The sequence below is a fragment of the Barbus barbus genome (genome assembly GCF_936440315.1).
Source record: "Barbus barbus genome assembly, chromosome: 17".
NCBI lineage: Eukaryota > Metazoa > Chordata > Actinopteri > Cypriniformes > Cyprinidae > Barbus > Barbus barbus.
In genome coordinates, this window is record NC_136745.1 from 21594916 (window position 1) to 21611182 (window position 16267).

At 37.8% G+C, this 16267-nt stretch overlaps 2 protein-coding genes across 2 annotated transcripts; both read left to right on the plus strand.

Annotated features, from left to right (window-relative positions):
* Positions 1 to 1178: 1178 nt before the first annotated feature.
* LOC306883487 (ankyrin repeat and SOCS box protein 5-like) lies at positions 1179 to 6884 on the plus strand. The gene is made up of 7 exons (XM_079438778.1): positions 1179 to 1377; positions 3635 to 3714; positions 3964 to 4071; positions 5174 to 5327; positions 5446 to 5580; positions 6268 to 6459; positions 6544 to 6884. The coding sequence occupies exons 1-7, from the start codon at positions 1182 to 1184 to the stop codon at positions 6669 to 6671; spliced, it is 993 nt and encodes a 330-aa protein (XP_079294904.1). The 5' UTR covers positions 1179 to 1181; the 3' UTR covers positions 6672 to 6884.
* Positions 6885 to 7065: 181 nt separating this feature from the next.
* LOC306883127 (spermatogenesis-associated protein 4-like) lies at positions 7066 to 9224 on the plus strand. The gene is made up of 6 exons (XM_079438229.1): positions 7066 to 7287; positions 7664 to 7793; positions 7938 to 8056; positions 8402 to 8622; positions 8723 to 8875; positions 9066 to 9224. Exons 1-5 carry the CDS (start codon positions 7187 to 7189, stop codon positions 8833 to 8835), a joined length of 684 nt encoding a protein of 227 aa, XP_079294355.1. The 5' UTR covers positions 7066 to 7186; the 3' UTR covers positions 8836 to 8875; positions 9066 to 9224.
* Positions 9225 to 16267: the final 7043 nt, after the last annotated feature.

Sequence of the window (16267 nt, forward strand, 5' to 3'; positions counted from 1 at the left end):
CCATCATATCGCTCACGGTCGGTGGCTTGGATTTCTTCTTAATCGTAGAAGCCGATGGAAACAACTCCTGCTGTTTACGACTGCATGCTATCAGGTAAAGCACCACTAATGAATAAAACTTAAAACAAAACGAAAAAAATCTGCAAAAAGAGGCCAAACATATGGAGCTCTACTCGAGTGCGACTAGGTTCATGAGCATGTCACGTGATTTTAAAAGATATCTTGAACAGAAACCAATTATTTTTTTCAGCAGGGATGCATGAAATTGTTCAGAAGTGACAGTAAAATATTTCTGTTTCAAACAAATGCTGTTCTAAGTTTCAAAAATAAATAAATAAAAATAAGAATATATAAATAAGGAAAGGCTGCAGAAAATTCAGCATTGCCATAACAAAAATCATTTTTTTTTTTTTTTAAATATGTGACCCTGGACCACAAAACCAGTCTTAAGTTGCATGACCTGGGGTATATTTGTAGCAATAGACAACAATACATTGTATGGGTCAGATATATAAATTTTTCTTTTATGCCAAAAATAATTAGGATATTAAGTAAAGATCATGTTTTGTAAATGTCCTACCATAAATATATCAAAACTAAATTTTTGATTAGTAATATGCTTTATTTGGACAACTTTAAAGGCAATTTTCTAAATTTTTGATTGAAAGCTTATTTATTCAGTTTTTAGATGATGTATAAATCTCAATTTCATAAAATGTACCCTTATGACTGGTTTTGTGGTCCAGGGTCACATATATTAAAATAGAAAACAGCTATTTTAAAGTGCAGTGCTATTTAACAAGCTTAGCCAACTGTTTTTACAGTATTTGTAATCAAATAAATGCGGACTTGTTGAACATAATATGTATGTATAAATTAGAGTCAATTGTTTATATTTATTTACACTAGTCATACTGTATGGACTACTTGTATAGGCTTTAGTGGAGATCGACAGATGTCACTTCGATTGTTTGTCTTTATTATTCCGTGGAAAAAAAATACAACATTCAAATGTAAAACTTCACAGAATTTAAATTTTGGCCAACTTTTTTTTTTTTAAGAAATGAAATCTAATTCTTACTCGAGCTGCAGTAAGGACCCAAGTGCATGGGGGGTGCTGTTGGGGTGGCATATAACAGTGCACACTGCTTATCCTGCCCCAAAACATTCTTAACACAGCCATGACAGAGACCACTGAGGAATACAGGCCATTCGCAGTACAGCTGTCCAATGTTTACCTCACCATCCTGGCCCTCTTCTGCTTCAAACTTTTCATTAGAATTACCCTTAATCTTCTCACACACTTCTACATCATCAAAGGCAACCGCAAGGAGGCTGCCCGGATTTCAGCTGAGTTCTATGATGGTCAAGGGCATGGTAAGTAGAGCGCGCACTTGCATCACTGCACACCACTTGGGCGGCAGGAGTGTGGATTTAATGTCCTATTGCCAGCGTTTTGCCCTTTATGATGGCCCGTTTGCATGGATATATATGGAACATGGGGAATATTACTATTGCACAATGGTTTTCCTGCAGTGTAGCTTTATTTATTTATAATAGCTGTCATTGCATGTGATGAGGACCACAAAAGGGAGTTATGGTATTTTAGATATGCTTTTCAAACACTAAACAGTTCGAGAAGTGTCATATCTGCATTCCAAAGCACATTCTTAAGATTCATATTTGTGCTTCAGTACCTAGTAGCACGATCACATGACCACAGATCCTAAACATGCAACATCAAGCACATGGAAGTTCACTAAGTGTGCTTGCGACGCGAAGCCCAGGAATGGCTGCCAGGCTGCTGTTTACAGTGTTGTATAAATAGAATTGAGGCCATGCACCCCCCTACCCTTTGACTATACAAGAAACGCCGCTATCTTCAGTCTATCAAGCGCTTGTGCAGCCAAGACGCATGTCTGCTGGATTTTGAGCAGTGCAGCCGGGCCGTATAAACAGCAGTGAGGGCTTTTGGTGTAAACAAGTTGTCTCTCAGAGCATCTCAGAAAACAGCTTCTCCAAGTTTAAGATCAGGGAGAGAGGAACAGAGACGGGCGATAGTCACAGGGGATTGCCATAGTCTGGCATTTACTAAGCAACTTAAGTAGGGCAACATAGATAAAAACAGCAGACAGCTTCAGTGACTCTTTTAAAGCATTTTTTGAAGAGAATGATATAAGGAGGAAACATTTTCCTGAAGGGACACAAGCTCTGTCAAAGTGGAAGTCTTGCTGAGCTGGTTAACCAGGCCAAGGTTGGTGCTTTGATATGTTTCGTGTGTACGTGAACCAACTTACAATATCCTGAGTGCAAAAGTGAGCTGTGTTCTTGAATTAATTATTGAATGCAAAGCTAAGAAGGAAAATCGAAAGATACAGATTTGCGAGGCAGTTCGAACGGTGCCAAAACAGAGCTAGTCCTATTTATGTAACTTGAATGATAATATTATACTATATTTGAGTGAGTGCTGAAGGGAGGTGATGATGATGATGATGTGTGGAATGCATCAGCAGTTATTCTGGATATTGAGGTGTGTACACTGGTTATATAAGCTTGTGATGGTACTATATGTATGCAGTGAAACTCCCAACATCACATTTATATTTGAAAATAAACAAAGTTATTGGACTTTGAAAATAACATGGCATAAAATTTATAGGAAAATAAGAAATATTTAATATTAGTTTATGCTGATAGTATGATTAAATTTTTTTTTATTAAATTAATTCAAAACAAACAAACACACACACTTAAATATGTACAGTATGCGTGTGTATGTATGTGTGTGTGTGTGTGTATATATTTATTTTATTTTATTTATTTATTTAGTCATTTAGCAGACGCTTTTATCCAAAGCGACTTACAAATGAGGACATAAGAAGCAATCAAAACCATATATATATTACTATTAGTTTTATAGTAAACTATTTTATTTGATAAAACCTATAGTTTTATAATAAACAATAGTAAACTATTATTTTTTTATTTAATAAATTAAATGAGAAATATCTGAATTAAATAAGAAAATTAAATTAATTCAAAACAAACACACACACACACGCACTGTACATATTTAAGTGTGTGTGTTTGTTTTGAATTAATTTAATTTTCTAATTTAATTGTGTGTGTGTATATATATATATATATATATATATATATATATATATATATATATATATAAGAAATATTTACTATTAGTTTTTGCTGATGATATAATTTAAAAAATATGAATTAGAAAAATTAAAATTAATGCAAAACGTGTGTGTTTATATTTTTTATATTTATATATAGTTTCTTATAACTAATAGCTAAATTACAACTAACTATAACTGAATAGATATAACATAATATAGAAATATTATGTAATATAATATAATAATAAAAATATATAAATATAATATAATAATAAAAATAAATTTATTTCAAAATATAGCATTATAATTAAAACAATTCAATAAACAAAACATTATATTTTTCTAATAAATTAGAAAAATCCAGAATAGAACGATTTCTACTGTACTTAGGGTGTTGGGCCTCATTGTGTATATTTGCATGCATGTATGTATGTATGCATTATGTAAGTATAATTCCCAAATTTCCTGTTTGGCAAATCACTGTTTTCATTCTTCTCCAGGGTCTTGGGCCGACCGCTCTGCTCTTCATGATGCTGCCAGCCAAGGACGACTGCTGGCTCTCAAGACCCTCATTACACAGGTAGTTTCTCATTTAAATGACCTTTAGTTGAACTGTAAGATAAGAAATAGTAATTGTATTAATATGTGTAGTATTTATATCTTGTAGTTACATGCACTCTAGCGGATATGTAATGTAATACACATTTGGTGTAGAAGTGAACACTGTACTCCATCATATGTGCTAGTGAAGGGCATTGCTGCCACCATTTGGAATAAAAGAATCCTACACATTCTAATGCAATATTCATTTCTCTTAAACTGTCCTCAGGGCCACAGCGTGAATGTGCTGACAATAGACCACGTTAGCCCTCTTCATGAGGCTTGCATAGGGAGCCATGTTGCCTGTGCCAGAGCCTTGATAGATGCTGGAGCCAACGTTAGTCTCTGCAGGGCTGATTGGTAACACTTTCATTTCACAGGTCTTGATAAGCAGGCTAGGCTTGTGTTACTGAGTTTAGCATTTTGCAACACAGTGGAAGATTTTTACCACATTACACTGAAATATGATGATGATGATGATTAAATATATTTATTAAATTATTTATTATTATTCTAGAAATATCTTTTTTTATATATATCATCATTATCTTTTCTTTAGTCATAATTATATTATATTATGTTATTGATGATGATGATGATTATCATTATTCATTATAAATATGTGTATGGAATTATTAATTCTAGAAATATCTTTTTATTTTTGTATATTCATTATTATATTTTCTTTTGTCATTAGTATATTATATTATATGCATTAAATAATATTGTATTTGTTTTTTATCTATCTATTTATAATTATTATTTAATTGATCAATTATTATTTAATTATTAATTCTACACTGAAAAAATGGTGTAGATTAGAAACAGTTTTCACCCAGAATAGAATTCACAATTGATTACAAAGAAATGGAAATGAACACATGAAATATGTGAGATTTGTGATCTTTCTTTTTTTACATACTCCAATTATCTTTTGTTTTATTTTAACTTTGAAAATGGCATCTTTTATTTTTTTGATATATTTATAGAATCATTGTTTCATTTATTTTGTCATTATTATATTATGTTATATAACATTATTATATTGTTTATTTTATTTGATCTATTTAATAATTAATTCTAATTAATTAGTAATTCTAGATAATTTTTTTCTTTTTACATATATTTGTTTATATTTATGAATATTATATATTTATACTTTTTCTATATAATTATTATATCTTTTGTTTTGTCAGTATTTTATTCTATTCTATTATTATAATATAAATTGTATTATATTTTTTATTATTATTATTTTTTAAATTATTTTGTCTATTTGAATACATGAGTTACAGCAAACCCTTATAATTTGGTAAACACTTAAGCCATAAAACAGGGGATAAAACATTTTGTAAACATTTGTGTTCAGCTGTTGCATTTTTCATATTATTTCATAAAACATTGTTCTTTTACCTTATATTCTGTGTCTCTGTGTTCAGGTTAATGTGACAACTATAGATGGAGTGACTCCATTGTTTAATTGCTGCTCAGCTGGCAGTTTGGAATGTCTAGAGCTGCTTTTGCAGAGTGATGCCAGACCACAGGCCCTGGCTATATGCCAGCCTTCACCCATCCATGAGGCAGTCAGCAGGGGTGGGTATAAGACTGTCACTAGAATACCATAGTTCTACACAAATCAAAATTAGCCCAAATTAGCTGACTTGCTAATAAACTCTCTTAAGTTTTTAATATGGCATGGTCTTCTTCAAAGGCCACAGCAAGTGTGTGGAGACGCTGATTGCATGGGGTGTGGATGTGGACTATGAAATCCCTCACATGGGCACTCCTCTCTACAGTGCTTGTCGATGTCAGGAGTTCTTATGCGCTCGCAAGCTTCTCAATGGAGGTAAACAAGTCCAAATTCACACTGCTAATTAACTCTACTGACAACTAGGGACAAACACATTTCATGACAATCAAACTGTAATTTTTCAAATTTAGCAGACAGTCAGTTTGACACAACCAGCCTGAAATTACAGTTAAGTTTCACAAGACTTAAGTACATAAAAAGTAAATTTGTTTTAAGATGGGAAATGCTGAAAGTAACAATAAGGTGGAGTTCATTATGTATAACCGCTCTGACAGATTTAGTGAGTTCATTCAGAGACCGAATTAAACCGGTTAACATGAGTGAAAACGGTTAATAAAAAGAATAGACTCAAATGACTCTTTTATTCTCATCACAAAATGCAAATTCATGTTCACAATTCAGGTTCAATCAATCAAACTTTATTTCAACCAAAGTCACCCTTCAGCAAATGCAATGCAATACAAAGTGCTTTACAGGTAAATAAGCATAAACAGTTATGAAAATAACTCTTTAAAACTGAAAATGAAGTATTGATAAAACAAAATATGATAGCAATAAATGAAAATGCTGTTAATAAATAAAATAAACATACATACGAGAATCATAACTGTAAGACACTGCATAAAATCTAGACATTTTGTTTTAACTGATATATCACCCACTCCTACAGGTAGATCACACTTAAAGTTGTGCTTAATATTTGCTGAATTTTCCCCATCACAGGTGCCAATGTGCAGAAAGGCACACATTTGTACAGTCCTCTTCATGCAGCAGCCCAGAAAGACTGTATAAGCATAGTGAAGCTCCTGCTGGAATTTGGGGCAGATGTAAATGCACGCAACCTGCAGTATAAGCGGCCCGTGGAGACTGCACCTCCAGGGAGCCTAACGGAGGGATTCCTATTGATTTATGAAGGTGAGTTAAATGTGCAGCAGCATGATAGGCTCAAAAATCACTTATGTTTTGACTTTTACTGCATCAGTTTTGTTCCTTATACAGCGACACCCCGTTCTCTGCGTCAACTGTGCCGTCAGCAAATCAGGGAGAGTTTGGGACGTTCCCGACTGCATCTTTTATCACATTTGCCCCTCCCTAAAGCAATGAAGAACTTTCTACAATATAGATAATGTCCTTATGTTTGCATAATATTACTGTAATGACTTAGTATAAATAATAAAACTGTTTTACCTTTTTCCATGTAATAATTATTATCTCCCGTGTCTGTGGCCTGATTTAACAAGAATATGCCAGTGATGTCCTTGGTATATAAATGAACTTGTGACTGGTAACGTTACCCAAACTTGTTTATCTTACTTTAATAAATAAAATAGGTATATCTCAGTGACCCAGTGTTCCTTTAGAGGGATAGTTCTCCCCCAAAAAAGACAAATTTGTCACGATTCACATCAAGTTGAATGTTGGTAACTAGTTGAAAACAGTTGAGGGTAGCCATTGACTTCCATAGCATGCCAGTAGATCAAATCAAACATATGAACAGCCAGCAGGTGGCAGCACATCAACTCCAGCGCGTGCCGTCAAGCTTGTTTCCATGCGACTGTAAACAATGAACTGAAGGGGTTTGTGTTCTTCCTCAAACAAATGTAAGGCTGATCCTCGTTTCTGTAGTTATCTATAGTAAGAAATGCCCTATTCACAGTCCCCTAAGAAGGCTGGTCTACCACGAGAGGTTTTGAAATGGCTACAAAGTCTTGATTTATCGTTTTTCCCCAAAAACGTGCGCAGGTGAGTAGAGAAGATAGCTACTGGAAGTCCCATAAACTCGAGCCATTTAATTTAGGGGATCTCGATATATTTGCTCTTGTATAAAAGCTTAAATGTGCTATATAGCTAGTTAGTTTAGTTTTCAAATCAAGTACATCAATAAATATTAATTTACAGTTCACTAAAAAGGACTCTATTTCACAATTTAGCATCCAGCGATTTAATTAATTTTGAATAAAATGTTAATAGGCCTATTTATGACTTATTTAATTGACTTATTTGTGGTCCAGGGTCACAAATGTGGTTCAAAAATAAAAATTCAAAAATAAACAAAGTTTAAATCAATTTGAAATATGAATTGTGCTTACACGTGCCTCGCTCTATTTTTTGACCAAAGAGACTTTTCCAATGGATACCTAGTGGCGGAAATATTTTCCTGGTACTTCCCAAGGGATTTTCATATGCACTCCTATGATAATGGAGCTTCACTGGCTGCCAAACAATCCAACTGGTCCCAGATTGAGAGAGTGAGTTTGATACCCTGCAGAAATAATAGAAGTGACTTGAAATAACTAATCATTTAGTTTCTTGATATGTTTATTGTGCTTTGGCCTATGCCAGGTCAATAAAGATCTAGCTGTTTCTGTAATACACCTTTGGTTGTTTAAAAGTTTTTTGAGAAGCAAAACATCAGTCTGTTGAAAGAGGTCATAGACGGCACAATCCACTGTAAACCTGGAGCTGCAGAGCTTCTCGTGCAAGAGATTTACTCCTTCCTGACCAACAGAAGGTGAGCTTTCATATTTACTTTCTTTATGCATTTTTCATTACCTTCAGATGATGTAAATCAAATATTAGCCAATTTAGGAATTGTTTTCAAATACTCACATTTAGTTTTTCTCTAATCTGGTATTTAAAGCCCACTTTTAATTTTCAAAAGAGACAATTATGTTCAAATGTAAGGGAGAATATGTACTTCCTCTTCATCTGCAATGTACATGCTTCTGGTGTGTAATATAAATATACAAATTGGCTTGCAGCCATGATTTTGTAATGAGCCACATATGCTTCAAAGGTTAAGGACTAATTATTCTCACACCTTGTCTACATTTGGCTTGTTTTATGCTTCCTGTAGGATCCAGACCATCCAGAGGGTGGAGCAAGGCTTCACAGATAAGGCTTATCAAGACCAGTTGCCCATGGTGGCTCGAGCCACAGCCTCAGTGGCCATAAAGAGCAACTTGAGTCTCAGTGAGGTTATAGCTGAACCGAACATCATCGCCAACCAGCACAAGGTCCTTACGATCATACACAGACACATAGAACAGAGAAAAGATGAGAGAACACAAGACCCAAGTGAGTAACACACCGTGAATCCTTTCTGTTTGCCTTGAGATCTGTGTGTCTTAGGGAAGGATGTTTTACTGTAGAGTATATTTCTTTGACTTCTTGATAGAACGATTCAATGTTAAGCCCACTCTTGGAGAACAGGCTGTCAGATTGCCTCCGCTGTTAGCCCACCAGAGCGAGCCAAACCTGCAGATGAACACCAGTCAAGCAGCTTGTTAAGCTCGTGGCTCTACCTTGCCAACAAGAGGATGAGACAAATGTAAGTCAACCGTCTAAATATTATCTACATTTTAACAAGCCATGTTCAGTGTAAAATAGCATTTCTTCACAGAGCAGTATCACAAAAGCTCCTCAAAAACTGAACCTGGCAAGGCTATAAACTACAAAAAAATTACTTGACCTGTTTTGCTTACAGGTATTTAAGGAATGTTTGCCGTCTTTATGTGCAGGTTCTGTGGCGTCTGGCATCAGAAGCAAATGCACTGCGGATATTGGAGACAAATTATGAGACTGTTTAAGGTAGATGTTTAACAAAGGTCTTCAAAGCACAATGCGGCCCTAGAAATTTAAGCAGAAGATTCATTCTCACAATAAATAAAAACCAGTCTAAGAAACATACACATCAGTGTGCAGGCTGCTTTTGTTGTCCATGTTTGAATAGAACTCAGACCAAAAAACAAACAAGCAAAAAAAATCCATGTTTATTAGCTTCTGAAGGCTTGTTGTTCTGATTGGCATTGGATTTGAATTCTCTACACCATACAGGTCAACAAATTTATTGTGATAAAATGCATATTTCCATCTCTTGTGATTATTCAAATCACAAATTCAAAGTTTAAACAATTAATATTTTTTGGAAGAACCGCTTCTTATAGTTCAACCAAAAATTGGTATCAGTTCGATAGATTGTATTTAATTATTTAAATTTTGCTTTCATCCAATAGCTCTTTTTATAATGTGTGATAATATTTGAATCAATTAATTCACTTAATTAAAATTTTGTAACTTAAAATTAATTCAATTAATTAAGTTATTAAAAAATACTTCTCCTCCTCCTTATGATTTGATGTTTCTATGGCTTTTTATTGGACAACTTGGATTTTTTTTCTTGTTGTATAAAAAGAGTAGTCTGGACATTTTCCCAAAAATCTCCTTTTGAGTTTCATGGACAAAAAATAAATCATGTACAGTAGGTTTGGAAAATCATCTGAGTTTAAATTCAACATTTATCAGTTAACTCCAGTAGCTCTTAGGCCTTCTTCAGCCTGTTGTTGCATCTCTCTTATCTCTGTATTAAGATAGCTTGTTTTAATTGAAAGGCACAGCATGTTCTCTTCTCCGCTCCACCTAAGACCCACTGCAAATTAGATATTCATTTAGCAGACTTACTATGAGACAGGCAGAATTTAGGCAAGTTGCCCAGGTCCTTGTTTACCCCCTCTGCCTCTTTTACTCTGTTTCTCTCCCCCTTGTACACACACAAACACACAGTGTCACACAGTCTCTTTCAGTCTCACACACAGACAAACACTCTTACACCCTCAGTGCCACTGTCAAACATAAAGAGTGTATCTGCTGTGTTACCATGCATCTTTCAGACTCAATTCATAGCATAAGGTTGCCATGGATATCTAAAGCAAGCATACTGCTTTTCATCAATGTGCTTAGAAAATAACTTTCTAAACCACCTCGTCTCTCTCACGCTCCCTCTCTTTTTCTCACCCTCCTCCCTATTACATGCTCATGCTGTTTTCCGTCTGAAATGGACATTTAAAAAACCAAATAATAGGCTTTGTGTGGAATAAAATGCCATGAGGTGCGAATGGTATGACCCTGAACGCAGTCATTTAATCATTAGCATATCTGAGATGTTACTGAAATCAGTGTCTACTCTCATTGATTTGACAAACTCTGTCATTTTTAAGGTCAACAATAAAAGGAAATGAAAGTAGGAAAAAACTTTAATCTTTAAATGATGATTTTTTTTCTTCCTGAGAATCCTTAAAGGGACAGTTCACTCCAAAATTAAAAGATTCTTTCATTGAAAGTGTCATCATTTACTCACCCTCATGACTTTCTTCTGTGGAACACAAAATATATTTTGACTGAATTATTAGAGTAGGGAAATAACCCCAAAAAGTGTTGTTTGACCACTAGGCGGCCAGCATTTGTATATGCATTACATCCATATATATACAGTACAGTACAACGTTTATTGGTTTAGAATGGTTCATTAAAGCAGTATGAAATATATTGTTTTAATTAACCAAATGTTTTCCATGGCAGCATATCAGTGCTACTTTCATATATTATATCACTCTGCACTTGTCATTGGTGCCTTCATGTGACTCAATGTGTCGACATGTTGTAAAAATGGCCTTGGTGGACGTCTGTATTAATTTAGTGAGCCTTTAAAGAACGGCTAGAAGTTTAGGAGTCTTCAGTTAAATAAAAAAATGAAAACAGCACTCTGAACAGCAAGGAACTGTTTTCAAAATTTTAAGTGTTTTCTTTTTGAATGTATTTTAAAATGCGTTGATGCAAAGCTGAATTTTCACATGATGTCATGAATGATCACATGATCCTTCAGAAATCATTTGAATATGCTTATTTCCTGATCAAGAAACACTTTGCATTATTATTACAGGTGTGTTGCTTAATATTGTTGTGAAAACAGTAATTTTTCTGAATTCTCAAAAACAGCATTTATTTGAAATATATATTTTTTGTAAACTGTCACTTTTAAACAGTTACTTTGGGAAGGTTACTTTGTAAATGTAATAGGTTACAAGTTACCCTATTTAAGATGTAATAAGTAGTGTAACTGTTTCAAAAACTTTAATGAAGTAATGTAACTGATTACATTTGATTACTTTTTGATTACATCTCTAAATTGTTGTTTATTTTAAAACATTTAAAGCAGGTAGGGTTAACCTTACCATAGGACTCAAAACTGATTACTGTCAAACTTCTGAAATCCTTCATCACTTGAATTTAAGATTATAATAATAACAGCCACAAAATCAGACTTTGAGATCATTCTGAGGTTAAATACTGATTTAAAATCATAGCATGAAATAGTTTAATAGCAATGATACTGTTTTTGAAATCAAATCTTTGCATAGCTATGACAGGAGGAAACGCCTAAAAATCTTACTATGCCTTGGAAAAACTGTTGGAAAATCTTGGAAAATCTTAAAAAATAAAGCATATATACACGAACCCAAATAGGAAAACAGTTATCGAATAAGCATGTGTCATAAACTCCGGAAACACTGGTGTCAATGCAATTTGGGAAAGAAAACAATTAAATCTGTGTGTGTGTGGAAATATTCAGATGTAACCACCTTTGTAACGTTAATATTTTCATAAGTAATTGTAATTTAAAGCTGCAGTCCGTAAGTTTTGCCTCTTTGTTGCCATCTTTGTTTGAAAACCTGGAATTGCAGCTTTGTGCGGAATTATCTTCCTTGCGTGGGGTTGTGAGTTGGCACGGCTCCAGCTCGGATGAATCTTATGTTTTGAGGTGAATGTGTAGCTGTCAGTCACCGCACTGGTGTGGATGTTTACTGGACTTCGCAATCACAGATTCTAGCCCACTTATTGGAATATATGACCCAAATAAGAATTTTCACCGTATATATTGCCATCTGAACAAGTAATTAACAAGTCTGCCATGTTTGTTCTGCCCAACTGAGGAAAAAAGCATTACCATAAATCGCGCTACCAATCTAAATCGGTTAGCTCAAACCGTGCAAAATATTATTACTGTTATACTTTCCTCTTAAATTATTAATGTTAACAACATCAGAATTGCGTGACAATGAGTATAGAGTGTATTAGCATGTAGATTTAAATTTCTGTACAGTCTAATATCTAATTGTCATACCATTTGAATTTCATATTAATACATTCTTTTAACCCAAAAAGCAAACTATGCTCCCTTCGAACTGGTTTTCTTTAAAATACATATCTTGTGTAATCCCAGGCTATCTGTAATCAAAAGCACATTTAAAACTGGAATACAATTTAATTTCATTCACATGTGTTTCATAAACACAGATCTGCCACCTGCAGGATCCTCACATGCAATAACATACAAGCCGGGACAACTTCTTTATGTTTACAGACGTGACGTAATGACGCAGTACCATGCTCGAAAATTAGAAAACATTATTATAAGCTAACAGTTGTGAATCGGGCTAAAGTAAGGCAATAGTTTTGAACACTGGCTGGTTATGTCTTTGCTTAAATATTGATTTAGGATCATTTTTAACCAAAAAAAGTTATGGACTTCAGCTTTAATTACACATTTTTTCTCAGTAACTGTGATGGATTGCAGCAACACTTGCTATGTAATTAAATTAAGTAACACTGTTACACTAGTTGATCAATTTAATGAAAGTATTACTTCAAAAACAACAACAAAATATTTAGAATAAAATCTTACTAACCCCAAACTTTTGATCAGTAGTGTAATTAGATTTCAGAATATTAACATTGTTGCTTGCAGTGTTTTTTTATACGGAGTGTCTATTTACACTAAGTCCGCCCCATAACGTGTGATTGGGTTAGTCAACAATAAACAACGACGCCAGTTCAGTATCAGTTTCAATGGCGTAGGTGGTAAGGCGCATGCTTTTTGACACGATCGTCCCGAATTCGGGTTTGCCTTTTGCGAACTTTTTTTCTTCTAAAGGCATTTATTTTCAATAAAAATGGAAAGGAAATAATCAAAAAGTTGAAAATAAAGTATCGGGTAGGGTTAGGGTAGGTGTAGTGAGGGCTTTATTGTCCCAATAAGGTAGCATCCATTAGCCTAATTTGAATTAAAACTATAATTTACACTCAATACTGTCACGTTCCCTCTCGGGATACAAGGAGGTGCAGAGACGTGGAAGTTCCAAATAGTGTTCTTTATTGGAATCCAGCAGACAGACAGGGAGCAGGGGGAGAGACGAACATCTATGACGATAGACCGGACACAGGGGCTAGGAAACACAGGGCTTATAAACACAGGGAAATAAGGAACAGGTGTGGACTAATCAAAACACAGGGCTAGGGACTAATTAAACTAATGAAGACAAACGAGGACAGGAACAGGAAGGCCAAATATGGGCACGGGAGGAGGGGAAACACAAGACAAGGACTGACATTACGCCCCCCTCCGGAAGGCGTGTCCTCACGCCTAACACCATCCAATGGGGAGGGGGGGTGGGCGCTCTGGAGGCCTCCAGGGCGGTGCCCGTTCCAGGGGCCATGGCGGGTCAGGGGACTCGGGAGGCCATGGCGGATCTGGAGACTCGGGAGGCCAGGGCGGGTCAGGGGACTCGGGAGGCCAGGGCGGGTCAGGGGACTCGGGAGGCCAGGGCGGGTCAGGGGACTCGGGAGGCCAGGGCGGGTCAGGGGACTCGGGAGGCCAGGGCCTATTTTTTTCGGGTCGTGTGGCCTTGGCCCTTGGCCCTTGGCCCGGCCACACAGGCTGTGACCCTCTTACCCCCCCCCAAAATTACCCCTCCCCCTGGGAGCCACAGAGGAGCGGGCTCTGTCGGGCGCGCTTGCAGCGCGGACTCTGTCGGGCGCGCTTGCAGCGCGGACTCTGTCGGGCGCGCTTGCAGCGCGGACTCTGTCGGGCGCGCTTGCAGCGCGGACTCTGTCGGGCGCGCTTGCAGCGCGGACTCTGTCGGGCGCGCTTGCAGCGCGGACTCTGTCGGGCGCGCTTGCAGCGCGGAGCTGGACGGAACCAGCGGGAACTCAGGAGGGCTGGACGGAACCAGCGGGAACTCAGGAGGGCACGTGCGTGGAGCCGGCACGGGAGGGCGCGTGCGTGGAGCCGACACTTGGGGGCGCTCGGGAGGCGCGGACACTTGGGGGCGCTCGGGAGGCGCGGACACTTGGGGGCGCTCGGGAGGCGCGGACACTTGGGGGCGCTCGGGAGGCGCGGACACTTGGGGGCGCTCGGGAGGCGCGGACACTTGGGGGCGCTCGGGAGGCGCGGACACTTGGGGGCGCTCGGGAGGCGCGGACACTTGGGGGCGCTCGGGAGGCGCGGACACTTGGGGGCGCTCGGGAGGCGCGGGGCTGGATGGAACCAGCGGAGACGAAGGAGAGCCGGACGGAACCAGCGGGAACTCAGGAGGGCCGGACGGAACCAGCGGGAACTCAGGCGGGCCGGACGGAACCAGCGGGAACTCAGGAGGGCCGGACGGAACCAGCGGGAACTCAGGAGGGCCGGACGGAACCAGCGGGAACTCAGGAGGGCCGGACGGAACCAGCGGGAACTCAGGAGGGCGCTCTTGAAGCGCGGGGTTGCGGGGGTGCTCTGGGCTGAGGACAGCAGCAGTGCTGGGAAGAGTTGGGTGGCCGGAACATTTGGCAGGGCATGTGGAGGGTCCTGGCGAGCGGTGAGCTGGTGAGGCCGGGTTGTTCTCGGGTTGGGTTGGACGAAGATCGGTTTGACATTCTTCGACTTCGAAATCAATGCCATGTACATTGAGGACATAATTTATCAGCCCGATAAGGGAAAAACTGGACGTGGGGATATCGCAGCTGATGACATCTTTGTCCAACCCAAACCGAAAACACACACCGAGCGAGGCGTCAATCCAGCTCACCTCGTTGGAAAGCTCAAGAAACTCCTCCACATACTTTACCAACTCCCGACCATCCTGCCGCAGACACCAAAGCCTGTCTTCAGCCATAGTGTTGTTGTAGGTCCGGTCTTCTGTCACGTTCCCTCTCGGGATACAAGGAGGTGCAGAGACGTGGAAGTTCCAAATAGTGTTCTTTATTGGAATCCAGCAGACAGACAGGGAGCATGGGGAGAGACGAACATCTATGACGATAGACCGGACACAGGGGCTAGGAAACACAGGGCTTATAAACACAGGGAAATAAGGAACAGGTGTGGACTAATCAAAACACAGGGCTAGGGACTAATTAAACTAATGAAGACAAACGAGGACAGGAACAGGAAGGCCAAATATGGGCACGGGAGGAGGGGAAACACAAGACAAGGACTGACAAATACGTCATTATCGCATACTGTTTTATAATGTACTACAATACTGAGGTGCAGATTTGCAATAAGTAGTATAAATAGCAGAAAATCTTGCTATTTTAACATAGTGTAAATATAATCTATAGCTATTTGCACTGTGTAAATAGCAAATCGTTAAAAAATAGTGCTATTTTCACTTGGTGTAAATAGAATCCCATGCTATTTGCACTGCAAATAGCGGCTGCCTTTTTTTTATATATAAAATAAAACTATATTTCTTTGCAAAGAGTTTAGGTTTATCTACGATAATGTAATAATCTTAAATCTATATATCTAAATCTATGTCCATAAATAGTTTTATTTGGTAAGTAGCTGTTCAAAATGTACAGAATTATCATTATCAAATAATAAACCCCTCCAGGTGTGACACACAGGACGGATAACCCTGTCAAGATTTATTTTGTGCTAGCTTGCATATAAAACATGGTGTTTCATGCTTTGTGCACATTGTGTGCTCAGTGCATACATGTATGTGTGTGTGCGCTGCCTCCTGGACAGGCGACATCTAAAGTGTCAGCTAGAGCTACAATCGAGCGGGCGATGGTAGTGCTCACTGCAAGCATTTCAGAATACATGCACACTGGAACACAT

Excerpts from the sequence above, each read along its gene's own strand:
- LOC306883487 (XM_079438778.1), top strand. The coding sequence starts at position 1,182 with ATGACAGAGACCACTGAGGAATACAGGCCATTCGCAGTACAGCTGTCC. Across the intron at positions 4,072-5,173 it reads TGATAGATGCTGGAGCCAAC|GTTAATGTGACAACTATAGA; the intron begins GTTAGTCTCTGC and ends CTCTGTGTTCAG. Across the intron at positions 5,328-5,445 it reads CCATGAGGCAGTCAGCAGGG|GCCACAGCAAGTGTGTGGAG; the intron begins GTGGGTATAAGA and ends TCTTCTTCAAAG.
- LOC306883127 (XM_079438229.1), top strand. The coding sequence starts at position 7,187 with ATGCCCTATTCACAGTCCCCTAAGAAGGCTGGTCTACCACGAGAGGTT. Across the intron at positions 7,794-7,937 it reads ACTGGTCCCAGATTGAGAGA|TTTTTTGAGAAGCAAAACAT; the intron begins GTGAGTTTGATA and ends GTTGTTTAAAAG. Across the intron at positions 8,057-8,401 it reads TCCTTCCTGACCAACAGAAG|GATCCAGACCATCCAGAGGG; the intron begins GTGAGCTTTCAT and ends TGCTTCCTGTAG.